Source organism: Arachis stenosperma, unplaced genomic scaffold (assembly GCF_014773155.1).
Source record: "Arachis stenosperma cultivar V10309 unplaced genomic scaffold, arast.V10309.gnm1.PFL2 arast.V10309.gnm1.Scaffold_100054, whole genome shotgun sequence".
In the NCBI taxonomy this organism is placed as follows: Eukaryota; Viridiplantae; Streptophyta; class Magnoliopsida; order Fabales; family Fabaceae; genus Arachis; species Arachis stenosperma.
The window spans coordinates 323,629-341,243 of record NW_026651377.1 but is presented as its reverse complement, the minus strand read 5'-3'; the positions used below and the strand labels follow the sequence as shown (position 1 = coordinate 341,243).

The window sequence follows — 17,615 nt, the reverse complement described above, 5'->3', positions numbered from 1 at the left end:
ATATGAGTACCCAAGGGGCTTGTTAGTGATGGTGGGGGTCACTTTTGCAACAAACAGATGGAAAAAACTTCTCCACAAATATGGAGTAATCCACAAGGTAGCCACACCATACCACCCTCAGACTAACGGCCAAGCTGAATTAGCAAATAGGGAATTGAAGAAGATCTAGAGAAAACAGTGGGAATCACAAGAAAAGATTGGGCTAGAAAGCTAGAGGATGCATTATGGGCATATAGGACAGCTTTTAAAACTCCTATTGGCAAGTCACCCTTTCAGCTTCTGTATGGCAAATCCTGCCACCTCCCTGTAGAGCTTGAACATAGAGCTTTTTGGGCTACTAAACTCCTCAACCTTGACTCCCAAGCTGCAGGAGAGAAAAGGCTGTTACAACTAAATGAATTGGATGAATTCAGGCTAGAAGCTTATGAAAGTGCCAAGATATACAAGGAGAGAGCTAAGAGGTGGCATGACAAGAAGATCACAAAGAAGGAGTTCAAGCCAGGACAGCAAGTGCTCTTGTACAATTCAAGGCTTAAACTTTTCCCTGGCAAACTAAGGTCTAAGTGGACTGGGCCATACTTGGTGACAAAGGTTCTTCCCTATGGAAGTATTGAAACTGCTTGATGAGGCAACAAAGAATCAATTCACAGTAAATGGTCACAGAGCAAAGTTGAGGACAATGGGACAAGGAGAAAGAGGTCCAGAACCTACAGCCCTCTTGAAAAGAATGGAAAAATGTCAAGCTAATGACAATAAAAGAGCGCTTGTTGGGAGGCAACCCAACCTGAGGTAGTTTTCTTTTCATAGCTTTTTCAAATAAAAATTGATAATTGACATGCATTGCAGGGAACTAAGTTTGGTGTTACACACCAAAAACAATTAAGAAAGAAGGTAGGATTCTAAGTTTGGTGTTCCACCAAGACCTCATTCAGAAACACCTTTTAACTTCCTGCATATTGCTAGTCTCAAGCAATCAAACAGATTATTCAACCATGTAATTGCTTTTTAGTCCTTACTCTATAGCATTTAGCAAGAACATAAAAGTTTGCCCGGAGTCAAAATGTAGAATCAGAGGAAGTAGCAAGGAATTGGCATCATGACTCAAAAATAGGTACAACAGAAGGACGCACAGAAGAACTGCAAACCAATAGGTTGTATATACACTAACCTTTGCTGTTGAGAAATGTTTTGTGTGTGTTCTGCTAAAGTGTTCATTTAGTTTAAACAGAGTTAATTTCCTTTTGAAACAAGTAAGCTAGTTTAAGATTGTGCTTGTGTGTTTACTTCCACTTGACTAAGAGCATGTTCTGTCCCCTGCATCTTTAAATCAATAAAAGAAATGTTTGAATGTGAAGTAAGATAGTTCTCTGATAGATAAGTATGATAAAAGTAAGTGGTGGTATGTGTGTGATTGTATAAAAACTCACTATTAGTGAATAAGTGATCTAGAATGTCTCATTCTAAGTGTAGAGTGGCTTACTGTCTATGAATCTCAATAAGAAAATCCTTGGTTCAAAAGAAAAACAAAAAGAAAGAAAGAAAAGAAATAGCCAAAAGATGGCAGAATCAAAGAAAACAAAAAAAAGAAACAAAGCTGGACACCAATAGCTTGAACCTTAAAAATATATGCCTGTGGTGTCTGTGTATTAGGATCTGCTTGGACTACTAAGCTCTTGGAGTGCTTCAACACTCGGTGACTTGGATTAACTAATCCGGGATCATCAGCTGAAAATCCACTATCAAGAGCAACCTAATTACAAGGCATTTAGCAACCCAAAAAAGGTGCTGGGGCATCAATGTTTAAAAGGAAAGGTGAGCCAAGTGTCCATGGTGAATAATGTGTCAAGTATACAGAAAAGAAAATGAACTTGCTACACATGACACTCAAATAAAGCTTTGAACAAAGTAATAGCCAAGGATAAGGGAATAATGAGAGGTCATAGCTGTAGGTTACTTGAAGCTTGAAGGAGACTTTCTAGGCCTAAGAGTCAATAAGAAGTGAGTATTGCATATCCACACAAAACCCCATGAACTACCAATAACTTCCTGCTAGCATGAACACCCTCTTCCATTTCATTCTTTCTTCTTAATAATTCATTTCTTGCTTGGGGACAAGCAGCTTTAAGTTTGGTGTTGTGATGACAAGTCATCTTAGCCTAGTTTTACTAGTCTTTTTCTTTTGTTTTCACTTGAATTATGCACTTTCTTGAGCCATAAGCAAGCCAATTGGGTAGATTTTCATGATTCCTTTGATTTAATCAACCATATGTGAATTAATGCAATTTCATGAGGATTTATGCTATAATTGTTGCATATTATGATAGATTGAACATCTCATGATTTTGAGAATAGCTTTGATGTGTTTGGTTGATTTATGATAGGTGAAGAAAGCTTGGAGAAAAGTGGAAGAAAGAAGGAACGGCTAGAAGCAAAGAGGAGACAATGAAACAAGTGAATTTGAACCAGGAAACATAAAGTTGGAGTTGAAGTTAGCCCTCAAACTTTGGCACAAACTTTGGTGCAAAGTTAGCCTCAAAGTTAACCCCCTAACTGAAGGCTAACTTGAGAAGTTGAATTTTCTTCCCTGGGCCACTCAAAGTTTGCGCCAACGTTAGCCCCCAAACTTGGAGGCTAACGTTGGCATGACAATTCTCACCCAGGGTAGCCAAAGTTTGCGCCAACGTTAGCCCCCAAACTTGGAGGCTAACGTTGGCATGAGAATTTATGCTCCAGGGTGGCCAAAGTTTGCGCCAACGTTAGCCCCCAACTTGGAGGCTAACGTTGGCATGTCAATTTCTCCCAGGGGTGGCCAAAGTTTGCGCCAACGTTAGCCCCAAACTTGGAGGCTAACGTTGGCGCCAATTGTGTTTAAGGAAGGGCCAAAGTTTGCGCTCAAGTTAGACCCCAAACTTGAAGGCCAACTTTGGCACCAGAAAAATTGATTTGCTGATATGAAAGTTGGCCTTAAAGTTACCCCTAACTTCAACTCAAACTTTGAATCCAACTTTGCAAAAATCAAATCCGGATCACATGGTTCACTTGGGTTTCTCTCCAAACTTCAAGAGCAATTAACCAAGGCCTCTTTCAACCCAATTCCACCAAGAGTAAGGGCCCAACTCAAGGCTTGAAGATCAATTGAAGAAAGTGTATAAATAGGCTAGAATTCAAGTTATTCGGGGAGTTCCCTTTTTAGAATTTTTCATAGAGCTTTCCTTTTATTTAGTTACAGAGAGTGATCTTTAGTTCTTAGTTTGGGGAAGGAGAATTCCATTCTCTTCCTCTTAGTTTTATTGCTTTTAATTTCAATTACAATTGTCTTGGATCTTGGGTTGGAGAATTGAAGGAATTCTGTTTCAATCTCATCCTTGGATCTCTTTTTACGGCTTAATTGAATTTAGTTCTCTGTTAATTGTTCTTCTATTTTTTTGCAATTTACAATTCTTTTACTATTGTTCTTGTTGGATCTAGGAAGGCATTGAGATCTAGACTTAGTTTTCTAGTCTCTGGGTCCTGAGATCTAATTTTCCCATTTCAATTCTCTGTTTCTTGCTTCACTTGTTCATTTACTTTCCTGTTTTAAATCCGATCCAAACCCCAATTCCAATTTACTTCTGTTTGATGCAATTCAACTTCTCTTTGTTTAATTCCTGCAAATCCAAGTCCCAATCCCCTTTACATTTCAAGTCATTTACATTTCTGCCATTTAAGATTCTTGCAATTTACATTTCTTGCTCTTTAAGTTTCTGCCACTTAATTTCTTGTTTCTTAAGATTCAGCACTTAATTTTGTTCTTTAAATTCATGCCAATTTCCCATTCCCTTACTTTCAATGCAATTTAAATTCTGCCAATCACCAATCAATCAACCAAATCTTGATTCGCTTGACTAATTCAACCACTAAGCTAAAATTGCTCAATCCTTCAATCCCTGTGGGATCGACCTCACACCCGTGAGTTTTTATTACTTGATGCGACCCGGTGTACTTGCCGGTTAGATTGGTGTATTTTTGGGAGAAATTCATTTTTCCACACAAAATATCCCATCAAGTTTTTGGCGCCGTTGCCGGGGATTGATTAGATGACAATGATTAAGTGAGGTGGTAATTTAGATCGAGCACTTTTTCTTAATTTTTGACTAACCCACTAACTGTTTGATTTATTGTTTAAAACTAACCAAAACCTCAATTTGACAGTGAATTGAAACATTGGTTTGTGAATTTATCTTGTTATGCTTGTATGTCAGGTACAAGCAGAACCACACCCACTTTTCATGAAACTGACGAAAGAACTCTCAGGAGGTTAAGAAGAGCTGAAAGAGGGAAGAATATTGTTGGAGAAGAGGAATCCGAAGAAGAATTTCAAGATATGGAGGAACACTCAACCAATCCGCCAGGTGGAACAAACAACAACAATGGCAACCCACCTCAGAGGAGAGTTTTGGCCTCCTATACCTTGCCAATCCTAGACATTGTGGAAGCAGCATCTTGGCCCCAATGTCAATGCAAACAATTTTGAACTTAAGCCACAACTCATCACTTTGGTTCAGAATAATTGCTCTTTTGGTGGAGGATCACTTGAAGACCCGCATCAACACTTATCCACCTTTTTGAGAATATGCAACACTGTCAAAACTAATGGAGTGCCTCCTAACAGTTACAAACTGATGCTATTCCCATCTCTCAGGGACAAGGCCACTCAGTGGTTGGAATCATTTCCAAGGGACAGCATTAACAATTGGGATGATTTGGTAACCAAGTTCCTTGCCAAGTTTTATCCACCACAGAGGGTTATAAGGTTGAAAGCCGAGGTACAAACATTCACACAAATGGAGACTGAACCCATCTATGAGGCATGGGAGAGATACAAGGCTCTAGTCAGAAAATGTCCCCCTACCATGTTTAATGAATGGGAGAAGCTGCAAAACTTCTATGAAGGCTTGACACTGAAGTCTCAGGAATCCTTGGATCACTCAGCTGGAGGTTCCTTGCAACTCATGAAAATTGCAGAGGAGGCCCAAGAACTCATTGATATGGTGGCCAACAACCAATATTTCTTGCTCATCAAAGAAACCGCCAACCATCACAAAGAAGAGGAGTAATGGAGCTAGAAGGAGTGGATTCAATCCTAGCTCAAAACAAACTCATGCAGCAGCAAATCCAACAACAATTTGAGCAAATGACCAAGAGGATTGATAGCCTCCAAGTTGCGGCAGTGAGCACCAGCCAACCATCAACCACATGGGGGCAAAATGAAGAAGTTCAAGAAGAGCAACAGCAAGAACAAGTCCAGTACATGCATTCTAATCCAAATGAGTTCTATGGTGATACTTACAACCCCTCATGGAAGAATCACCCCAACCTCAGATGGGGAGACACTCACAACCAAAACCAACAGCCATGGCAGAGGAACTCAAACCAAAACAGTCCAAGAAACAACCAAAATTACAACCAGCATCAAACCAACCAAAACACCTACAGAAAACCTCAAAACAACTACCCCAACCTCAACCAGTACCAATCCAATAATCAACCCATTAACCAAAATGCCCACCATCCACCACCTACAACTCACAACCACCACAAGCACCACCTGAATCCCAAAGACTCACAAACCTGGAGACCTTTATGGACAAAATGATGAAATACCAAGAAATGGCAACCAAAAACCAAGAAGCATCAATAAAAAGCCTAGAGAGGCAGATCGGGCGAATCTCCAAGCAAATCTCTGGTGAGAGACCTTCAAGCTCACTGCCCAGTGACACAATCCCAAATCCCAAGGAGGAATGCAAGGCAATACAATTAAGGAGTGGAAGAACATTGATGAGCAATAATGACACCACAAAGAAGCAAACGGAGAGCATCAAAGAACCAACAGGGGATGAGAAGCAACCAAAGGAAGCTAAGGAGCAAGTTGTGGTGCCAAACAAAAGCACTGAGAAACTCAAAAAGCAGGACAACCAATCACATAGCTCAAAGGAAATGACTCAGGGACAGCAGCACATAGGAAAAAGCATCACACCTCCATTGCCATACCCTCATAGATTCAACAAAGAGGTTAAGGACCAACATTTCCACAAGTTCCTTGAAACCTTCAAGAAGCTGGAAATCAATATCCCCTTGGCGGAAGCACTTGAACAAATGCCTCTGTATGCCAAATTCTTAAAGGAGCTTATCAACAAGAAAAGAAGGTGGGACGAGAAGGAAGTCGTATACTCACCGAGGAATGCAGTGCTGTGATTCAACGGGGAATTCCACCAAAACTCAAGGATCCGGGGGGCTTTGTAGTATCATGCACCATTGGCAAAACAATTCTCAATAAAGCTCTCTGTGACCTTGGTGCCAGCATCAATTTAATGCCTCTTTCGATGATGAGAACGCTTGATATAGAAGAGCTTAAACCCACCAGGATGTCATTAGTTATGGCTGACAGATCCATCAAGACACCCAATGGAATTGTGGAAAATCTGTTGGTGAAGATTGGGGAATTCATCTTCCCAGCAGATTTTGTGATTTTGGATACTGAAGAGGAAGGAAGTGACTCAATCATTTTAGGAAGGCCATTTTACACACAGCAAGAGCCATCATTGATGTAGAGAAAGGGGAAATGATCTTCAGAGTCCATAATGAACAAATGATCATAAATGTTTTCAAGTCAATGCAAAACATCCCGGAGCAAGAAGACTACGTAAAAGTGGATATGATAGAGAGTCTGGTGGAAGAAATGTTGGAAGAAAGTTCTCAGGAGCAAGAAGGAAATCAAGAGGCAACAGAAGAACAAGTAGCTGAGACCTTCATTAAGCAAGATGAGAAACAAGACAAGAAGGAAGAAGTACGGAAACAGGAACTAAAACCACTACCTCTCCATCTCAAATATGCATTTCTAGATACATCAGAGAGTTTTCCAGTGATCATTAATTCATCCCTGACAAGAAGGAAGAAGGAGAGCTTCTTAATGTGCTCAAGGCTCACAAAGATGCTTAGGGGTGGACCATGATGATCTGAAAGGAATCAGCCCCACAGTGTGTATGCATAAAATCCTTTGGAAGACAATTCCAAACCAGTAGTTCAACCTCAAAGAAGGCTAAATCCCACAATGAAGGAAGTTGTCCAGAAAGAAGTAATGAAGTTGTGGAATGCAGGGATAATTTTTCCAATATCTGACAGCCCATGGGTGAGCCCGGTTCAGATTGTACCAAAGAAAGGAGGAATGACGGTCACCAATGAAAAAAATGAATTGATCCCTACTAGAACAGTAAACTGGGTGGAGGATGTGCATAGACTATAGAAGATTGAATGATGCACCAGAAAGGACCATTTCCCTCTTCCATTCATTGATCAGATGTTGGAACGGTTGGCCGGTCACGCCTATTATTGCTTTTTGGATGGATATTCTGGGTATAATCAAATAGTGGGTGGACCCCAAGGACCAAGAGAAGACTGCTTTTACATGCCCATTTGGAGTCTTTGCATACCGAAGGATGCCCTTTGGACTTTACAACGCCCCTGCCACATTTCAAAGGTGTATGCTCTCCATTTTTTCTGATATGGTCGAAAAATTTCTAGAGGTTTTCATGGATGATTTCTCTGTTTTGGTGATAATTTCAATGCTTGCTTGAACCATTTAACCCTTGTCTTGAAACGATGCCAAGAAACTAATTTGGTTTTAAATTGGGAAAAATGCCATTTCATGGTACCCGAAGGGATTGTCCTTGGCCATAAAGTTTCAAGAAAAGGGATAGAGGTTGATAAGGCAAAGGTTGAAATAATAGAAAACTCCCTGCACCAATTAATGTGAAATCTGTTAGAAGTTTCTTGGGACATGCCGGATTTTATAGAAGGTTTATCAAGGACTTTTCAAAAATAGCCAAACCTTTAAGTAATTTGTTAATGCTTGATAATCCTTTTGTGTTTGATGAAGTTTTGCTGGCATGCTTTTGAAACCTTAAAACATAAACTCACAACAGCACCAATCATCACACCCCAGATTGGGAACTACCTTTTGAACTCATGTGTGATGCAAGTGACCTTGCAATTGGTGCTGTACTTGGGCAAAAGAAAGGAAATCTGCATCATGTTATATATTATGCAAGTAAAGTGTTAAATGATGCCCAAAGAAATTACACCACAACAGAGAAGGAGTTGCTAGCTATAGTGTATGCATTTGATAAGTTTAGATCATACTTGATAGGATCTAAAGTTGTGGTTTATACTGATCATGCTGCACTTAAGTATTTGATGTCCAAAGCAGGATGCTAAACCAAGACTCATCAGGTGGATATTGCTCCTACAAGAATTGACATTGAGATAAGAGATAGGAAGGGCACTGAAAACAAGGTTGCTGATCATTTGTCAAGGGTACCACATGAAACAACTCAAAAGGCTTCTCAACCCGTGAATGAAAGCTTCCCAGATGAACACCTCAGCAGATCCAGCAAACACCTTGGTTTGCTGACATAGCCAACTACAAAGTTGGAAGGAAGATACCTCAAGAGTTTCTAAGCAACAAGTGAAGAGGTTAATCAATGAAGCAAGGAAATTTTCATGGGATGAACCCTTCCTATTTAAAAGATGCTCTGATGGAGTAATTAGAAGGTGCATTCCCGAGAGTGAAATAAGGGATATCTTGTGGCATTGTCATGGGTCAGCTTATGGTGGACACTTTGGCCCAGAAAAAACAGCTGCTAAAGTACTACAAAGTGGCTTCTATTGGCCAACCATCTTCAAAGATGCCAGAGAATATGTTCACCAATGTGATAAATGTCAGAAAACAGGAGGGTTAACAAGAAGAAATGAGATGCCTCAAAACTTCATCTTGGAGTTAGAATTGTTCGATCTATGGGGAATTGACTTCATGGGACCCTTTCCTCCTTCCTATTCTTTCAGATACATCTTGGTAGCAGTGGAGTACGTCTCAAAGTGGGTGGAAGCAATAGCCACAACTACCTGTGATGCACAAATTGTCTTTCAATTCCTAAAAAAAACACATTTTCACAAGATATGGAGTACCCAAGGGGCTTGTTAGTGATGGTGGGGGTCACTTTTGCAACAAACAGATGGAAAAACTTCTCCACAAATATGGAGTAATCCACAAGGTAGCCACACCATACCACCCTCAGACTAACGGCCAAGCTGAATTAGCAAATAGGGAATTGAAGAAGATCCTAGAGAAAACAGTGGAAATCACAAGAAAAGATTGGGCTAGAAAGCTAGAGGATGCATTATGGGCATATAGGACAGCTTTAAAACTCCTATTGGCAAGTCACCCTTTCAGCTTCTGTATGGCAAATCCTGCCACCTCCCTGTAGAGCTTGAACATAGAGCTTTTTGGGCTACTAAACTCCTCAACCTTGACTCCCAAGCTGCAGGAGAGAAAAGGCTGTTACAACTAAATGAATTGGATGAATTCAGGCTAGAAGCTTATGAAAGTGCCAAGATATACAAGGAGAGAGCTAAGAGGTGGCATGACAAGAAGATCACAAAGAAGGAGTTCAAGCCAGGACAGCAAGTGCTCTTGTACAATTCAAGGCTTAAACTTTTCCCTGGCAAACTAAGGTCTAGTGGACTGGGCCATACTTGGTGACAAAGGTTCTTCCCTATGGAAGTATTGAACTGCTTGATGAGGCAACAAAGAATCAATTCACAGTAAATGGTCACAGAGCAAAGTTGTACTTAGGAGGACAATGGGACAAGGAGAAAGAGGTCCAGAACCTACAGCCCTCTTGAAAAGAATGGAAAAATGTCAAGCTAATGACAATAAAAGAGCGCTTGTTGGGAGGCAACCCAACCTGAGGTAGTTTTCTTTCATAGCTTTTTCAAATAAAAATATTGAATAATTGACATGCATTGCAGGGAACTAAGTTTGGTGTTACACAAAACAATTTAAGAAAGAAGGTAGGATTCTAAGTTTGGTGTTCCACCAAGACCTCATTCAGAAACACCTTTTAACTTCCTGCATATTGCTAGTCTCAAGCAACAAACAGATTATTCAACCATGTAATTGCTTTTAGTCCTTACTCTATAGCATTTAGCAAGAACATAAAAGTTTGCCCGGAGTCAAAATGTAGAATCAGAGGAAGTAGCAGGAATTTGGCATCATGACTCAAAATAGGTACAACAGAAGGACGCACAGAAGAACTGCAACCAATAGGTTGTATATACACTTAACCTTTGCTGTGAGAAATGTTTTGTGTGTGTTCTGCTAAAGTGTTCATTTAGTTTAAACAGAGTTAATTTCCTTTTGAAACAAGTAAGCTAGTTTAAGATTGTGCTTGTGTGTTTACTTCCACTTGACTAAGAGCATGTTCTGTCCCCTGCATCTTTAAATCAATAAAAGAAATGTTTGAATGTGAAGTAAGATAGTTCTCTGCTAGATAGAAGTATGATAAAAGTAAGTGGTGGTATGTGTGTGATTGTATAAAAACTCACTATTAGTGAATAAGTGATCTAGAATGTCTCATTCTAAGTGTAGAGTGGCTTACTGTCTATGAATCTCAATAAGAAATCCTTGGTTCAAAAGAAAAACAAAAAGAAAGAAAGAAAAGAAATAGCCAAAAGATGGCAGAATCAAAGAAAACAAAAAAGAAACAAAGCTGGACACCAATAGCTTGAACCTTAAAAATATATGCCTGTGGTGTCTGTGTATTAGGATCTGCTTGGACTACTAAGCTCTTTGGAGTGCTTCAACACTCGGTGACTTGGATTAACTAATCCGGGATCATCAGCTGAAAATCCACTATCAAGAGCAACCTAATTACAAGCATTTAGCAACCCAAAAAGGTGCTGGGCATCAATGTTTAAAAGGAAAGGTGAGCCAAGTGTCCATGGTGAATAATGTGTCAAGTATACAGAAAAGAAAATGAACTTGCTACACATGACACTCAAATAAAGCTTTGAACAAAGTAATAGCCAAGGATAAGGGAATAATGAGAGGTCATAGCTGTAGGTTACTTGAAGCTTGAAGGAGACTTTCTAGGCCTAAGAGTCAATAAGAAGTGAGTATTGCATATCCACACAAAACCCCATGAACTACCAATAACTTCCTGCTAGCATGAACACCCTCTTCCATTTCATTCTTTCTTCTTAATAATTCATTTCTTGCTTGGGGACAAGCAAGCTTTAAGTTTGGTGTTGTGATGACAAGTCATCTTAGCCTAGTTTTACTAGTCTTTTTCTTTTGTTTTCACTTGAATTATGCACTTTCTTGAGCCATAAGCAAGCCAATTGGGTAGATTTTCATGATTCCTTTGATTTAATCAACCATATGTGAATTAATGCAATTTCATGAGGATTTATGCTATAATTGTTGCATATTATGATAGATTGAACATCTCATGATTTTGAGAATAGCTTTGATGTGTTTGGTTGATTTATGATAGGTGAAGAAAGCTTGGAGAAAAGTGGAAGAAAGAAGGAACGGCTAGAAGCAAAGAGGAGACAATGAACAAGTGAATTTGAACCAGGAAACATAAAGTTGGAGTTGAAGTTAGCCCTCAAACTTTGGCACAAACTTTTGGTGCAAAGTTAGCCTCAAAGTTAACCCCCTAACTTGAAGGCTAACTTGAGAAGTTGAATTTTCTTCCCTGGGCCACTCAAAGTTTGCGCCAACGTTAGCCCCCAAACTTGGAGGCTAACGTTGGCATGACAATTCTCACCCAGGGTAGCCAAAGTTTGCGCCAACGTTAGCCCCCAAACTTGGAGGCTAACGTTGGCATGAGAATTTATGCTCCAGGGTGGCCAAAGTTTGCGCCAACGTTAGCCCCCAAACTTGGAGGCTAACGTTGGCATGTCAATTTCTCCCAGGGGTGGCCAAAGTTTGCGCCAACGTTAGCCCCCAAACTTGGAGGCTAACGTTGGCGCCAATTGTGTTTAAGGAAGGGCCAAAGTTTGCGCTCAAGTTAGACCCCAAACTTGAAGGCCAACTTTGGCACCAGAAAAATTGATTTGCTGATATGAAAAGTTGGCCTTAAAGTTAGCCCCCTAACTTCAACTCAAACTTTGAATCCAACTTTGCAAAAATCAAATCCGGATCACATGGTTCACTTGGGTTTCTCTCCAAACTTCAAGAGCAATTAACCAAGGCCTCTTTCAACCCAATTCCACCAAGAGTAAGGGCCCAACTCAAGGCTTGAAGATCAATTGAAGAAAGTGTATAAATAGGCTAGAATTCAAGTTATTCGGGGAGTTCCCTTTTAGAATTTTTCATAGAGCTTTCCTTTTATTTTAGTTACAGAGAGTGATCTTTAGTTTCTTAGTTTGGGGAAGGAGAATTCCATTCTCTTCCTCTTAGTTTTATTGCTTTTAATTTCAATTACAATTGTCTTGGATCTGGGTTGGAGAATTGAAGGAATTCTGTTTCAATCTCATCCTTGGATCTCTTTTTACGGCTTAATTGAATTTAGTTCTCTGTTAATTGTTCTTCTTCTATTTTCTTTGCAATTTACAATTCTTTTACTATTGTTCTTGTTGGATCTAGGAAGGCATTGAGATCTAGACTTAGTTTTCTAGTCTCTGGGTCCTGAGATCTAATTTTCCCATTTCAATTCTCTGTTTCTTGCTTCACTTGTTCATTTACTTTCCTGTTTTAAATCCGATCCAAACCCCAATTCCAATTTACTCTTCTGTTTTATGCAATTCAACTTCTCTTTGTTTAATTCCTGCAAATCCAAGTCCCAATCCCCTTTACATTTCAAGTCATTTACATTTCTTGCCATTTAAGATTCTTGCAATTTACATTTCTTGCTCTTTAAGTTTCTGCCACTTAATTTCTTGTTTCTTAAGATTCAGCACTTTAATTTTTGTTCTCTTTAAATTCATGCCAATTTCCCATTCCCTTTACTTTCAATGCAATTTAAATTCTGCCAATCACCAATCAATCAACCAAATCTTGATTCGCTTGACTAATTCAACCACTAAGCTAAAATTGCTCAATCCTTCAATCCCTGTGGGATCGACCTCACACCCGTGAGTTTTTATTACTTGATGCGACCCGGTGCACTTGCCGGTTAGATTGGTGTTTTTTGGGAGAAATTCATTTTTCCACACAAAATATCCCATCAGTGATGGTCTATATATAGAAGTGGAAATGAAGTGAAATGTTGTTGGGGGTTCACGTTGCTTTGCATGGTGAAAGCATTGTTTTAAGGGTTTGGTTATGGCATGGGGAGTGTGAATCTTCTAGCTAATGCATGTTGAGTGTCTTTTCCCAAAGCACAAACTCCAAGGCACATGTGACTTCCTTTTTCTTCTATGTGCATCCGTGAACTCCTCTCCCAAGATTCTCCATCACTTCTTTCTTTCACTTCCCTGCAAAAGAAAACTAAAACTTGAGATTCTCGAAAACAAAATCTTGAAAAATAAATAATATATATATATATTTTCAATCATAATAAGGCTTTAATTAAAATGACAAATTTAATTTAAGGGTGTTTTCATATGCTGAATTAAATGAAAAATGTTTTTTTTTCCTAGCATTTTATGTATGCATGGACACCAGACTTAGTTTGTGACTAAGTGTTGCAAAAAGAGTTCTGCGTTTCTTTAAGGTTTGTCACACCAAACTTAGTGTCTTACATACACTATATGCTATGCTCTCTTTTTTTTTTTGAGATATATGATGCACCCTTCCATTATTAACTACTTAAAGCATAAGAATAAAAGACTCCTGTGCATGGGTTGCCTCCCATGAAGCGCTTGTTTATTGTCCTTAGCTTGACAATGCAGCCTCCTTTTTCATGCTAACATAGTACAGTCTCTTCTTTGCTCCAAGGTCCACCAAGATAAAGTTTCACCCTCTGCCCATTGACCGTAAAGGTCTCTTTTGAATTCTCATCAAGTAATTCCACATATCCATGAGGTGATACTTTGGTGATGGTGTATGGTCCATTCCATCTAGACCTCAACTTCCCAGGGAAGATCTTCAGTCTTGAGTTGAATAGCAACACCTTTTGGCCTGGTTCAAATGTTCTTGGAGAGATTCTCTTGTCATGCCACCTTTTTGCTCTTTCCTTGTATATTCTAGCATTCTCATATGCTTCCAATCTGAATTCTTCCAATTCATTGAGTTGTAGTAGCCTCTTTTCTCCTGCCGCTTGAGCATCTAAATTCAAGAGTTGAGTGGCCCAAAAGGCCTTGTGTTCAAGCTCTACAGGTAGATGGCATGCTTTCCCATACACTAGCTGAAATGGAGATTTCCCTATGGGTGTTTTGAATGCTGTCATGTATGCCCAGAGTGCATCATCCAGCTTCCTTACCCAATCTTTTCTTGTTGCTCCTACAGTTTTCTCCAAGATTCTCTTTAGCTTTCTGTTGGCAAGTTCAGCTTGCCCATTTGTCTGGGGGTGATAGGGTGTTGCCACTTTATGAGTTACCCCATATTTATGAGAAGAGAGTTTAATTGTTTGTTGCAAAAGTGGCTCCCCCCATCACTTACAAGTCCCTTTGGCACTCCAAATCTAGTGAAGATGTTTTCTTTAGGAATTGCAATACCACGTTAGTGTCACATGTGGTTGTGGCTACTGCTTCAACCCATTTCGAAACATACTCCACTGCCACCAAAATGTATTTGAAAGTGTAGGATGGAGGAAAGGTCCCATGAAGTCTATTCCCATAGATCAAAGAGCTCCACCTCTAGGATGAACTTTTGAGGCATCTCATTCTTCTTTGTCAGGCCACCTGCTCTTTGGCATTCATTGCAATGACTCACAAAATCCCTAGCATCCTTGAAGATGGATGGCCAGTAGAATCCACTTTGAAGCACCTTTGCTGCAGTTCTTTCAGCTCCAAAATGACCACCATAGCTAGAGTTATGACAATGCCACAATATGTCCTTCATTTCCACCTCTGGCACACATCTTCTAATAATTCCATCTGGGCATCTTTTAAACAAGAAGGGTTCATCCCAAAGAACAACTTAGCTTCATGAAGCAGCTTCTTAACTTGTTGCTTTGTATATTCTTGTGGGATGCTCCTTCGTGCCTTGTAGTTGGCCATGTCTGCGAACCAAGGAATGTGTTGAATTTGCATGATGTGTTCATCTAGAAAGTCTTCATTTACTGACTGAGAAGTGTCTTGATTTGCTCCTTGTGGCAGCCTGAGAGATGGTCAGCAACTTGATTTTCACTACCCTTTCTATCTTTTATTTCAATGTCAAACTCTTGTAGAAGTAGTATCCATCTGATTAACCTTGGTTTGGCATCCTGTTTTGACATAAGATACTTAAGGGCAGCATGGTCAGTATAAACAAGAATTTTTGATCCAATCAAATATTGCCTAAACTTATCAAAAGCATATACCACAGCTAGTAACTCTTTCTCTGTTGTGGTGTAATTTCTTTGGGTCTCATTCAATACTTTACTTGCATAGTAGATAACATGAAGTTTCTTTTCCTTTCTCTGCCCCAACACAGCACCAATGGCAAGATCACTTGCATCACACATAAGTTCAAAGGCATTCCCCAGTTTGGGGGTGTGATAATTGGTGCTGTGGTGAGCTTAGCTTTTAGAGTCTCAAAGGCATGTTTGCATTCATCATCAAAGAGAAAAGGGTTGCTCACCACTAGCAGATTGCTTAGTGGCTTTGCTATTTTGGAAAAATCTTTAATGAATCTTCGATAAAATCCAGCATGCCCTAAGAAACTTCTAACAGCTTTCACATTGTTTGGTAGAGGAAGTTTTTCAATAATTTCTACTTTTGCCTTATCCACCTCTATACCCTCTCTTGAAATTTTGTGACCAAGTACAATTCCTTCAGGTACCATGAAGTGGCATTTTTCCCAATTTAGGACCAAATTAGTTTCTTGGCACCTTTTCAAGACTAAGGTAAGATGATGTAAACAAGTATTGAAGGAATCACCAAAAACAGAAAAATCATCCATGAATACTTCTATGAATTTTTCTACCATATCCGAGAAGATTGATAACATGCATCTCTGAAAGGTAGCTAGAGCATTACACAGCCCAAATGGCATCCTTCGGTATGCGAAAACTCCAAAGGGACATGTGAATGATGTCTTCTCCTGGTCCATGGGGTCAACAACTATTTGGTTATATCCAGAATAACCATCAAGGAAGCAGTAATATGCATGACCGGCCAGCCTTTCAAGCATTTGGTCAATGAAAGGAAGGGGAAAGTGGTCTTTTCGTGTGGCATCATTCAGCCTTCTATAATCAATACACATTCTCCAACCTGTCACAGTTCTTGTGGGGATAAGTTCATTCTTCTCATTAACAATAACAGTCGTGCCACCTTTCTTGGGTACCACTTGCACTGGGCTTACCCATGGGCTGTCAGAGATGGGGTAAATAATCCCGGCTTTGTACAATTTTAGCACCTCCTTTTAACAACCTCCTTCATTGTGGGATTTAACCTTCTCTGAGGTTGTACCACTGGTTTAGAGTTCTCTTCCAAGAGTATCTTGTGCATGCATATGGCAGGGCTTATTCCTTTCAAGTCATCAATGGTCCATCCCAATGCATCTTTGTGAGCTCTTAGTACTACAAGGAGTTTTTCTTCTTCATCAGCACTCAATGTAGAATTGATGATAACTGGGAAGCTGTCCTTTTCACCAAGAAATGCGTACTTGAGGTGAGAGGGTAGTGGTTTTAGCTCTTGTTGTGGCACCTCTTCTTTCTTGGTTTCTATTGGTTCCTCTAGTGCTTGCAATTTGTCCTCCTCTTGTTCTTGGGTATTCTGGATTTCATCTTGTTTCACTTGATGGCTTGCCGCAAATGCTTCTTCAACCAATGAGTCCACCATATCAATCCTCATGCAACTTTCTTTTTCAGCAGGATACTGCATTGCTTTGAAGACATTTATGGTCATTTGTTCATCATGTACTCTGAAGATCATCTCTCCCTTTTCCACATCGATGATTGTTCTTGCTGTGGCCAAAAAGGGTCTACCAAGAATGACTGAGTTGCTCCCTTCTTCATCCATATCTAGGACCACAAAATCAGCTGGGAATATGAAGTTTCCCACTTTCACCAAGAGGTTCTCAACTACTCCATTTGGTATTTTGATGGATCTGTTAGTAAGTTGGAGTGACACCCTTGTGGGTTTAAGCTCTTCAATCATCATTTTCTTCATCATGGTGAGGGCATTAAGTTAATGCTTGCTCCCAGATCACAAAGTGATTTGTCAATGGCCATGTTCCCAATCGTGCAGGGTATGAGGAAGCTGCCAGGATCTTTGAGCTTTGGTGGTAGCCCTTTTTGAATGATGGCACTGCACTCTTGAGTGAGAATCACTGTTTCTTTTTCTTGCCAACTTCTCTTCTTGGTGATCAATTCCTTAAGAAACTTTGCATATAATGGCATTTGTTCCAGAGCTTCTGCCAATGGGATGTTGATTTCGAGTTTCTTAAAGATTTCTAAGAATCTTGGGAATTGTTGGTCCTTTGCTCCTTTATGTATCCTGGTTGGATATGGAAGCTTGGGTACATAAGCTTTTACTCCTTCATTTTTGTTTTCTTGTTGCGGCTTTACATTCCCCTTGTCATCGTGGTGGTTCTCTTGACTGGGTGGTTTGCCTTGTGGCTTGACAGCCTCTTTGCTGCTTTGAGATGTTGAAGCTTTTTCTTCATCTTGCCCTTCCACTTGTTTCTGCACTATGTCTTTCTCCTT

At 39.8% G+C, this 17,615-nt stretch overlaps 1 protein-coding gene across 1 annotated transcript; it reads left to right on the top strand.

The window, feature by feature from the left end:
• Positions 1-5,817: 5,817 nt before the first annotated feature.
• Positions 5,818-6,590, top strand: LOC130960066 (uncharacterized). The gene is made up of 2 exons (XM_057885412.1): positions 5,818-6,143; positions 6,341-6,590. The coding sequence occupies exons 1-2, from the start codon at positions 5,818-5,820 to the stop codon at positions 6,588-6,590; spliced, it is 576 nt and encodes a 191-aa protein (XP_057741395.1).
• Positions 6,591-17,615: the final 11,025 nt, after the last annotated feature.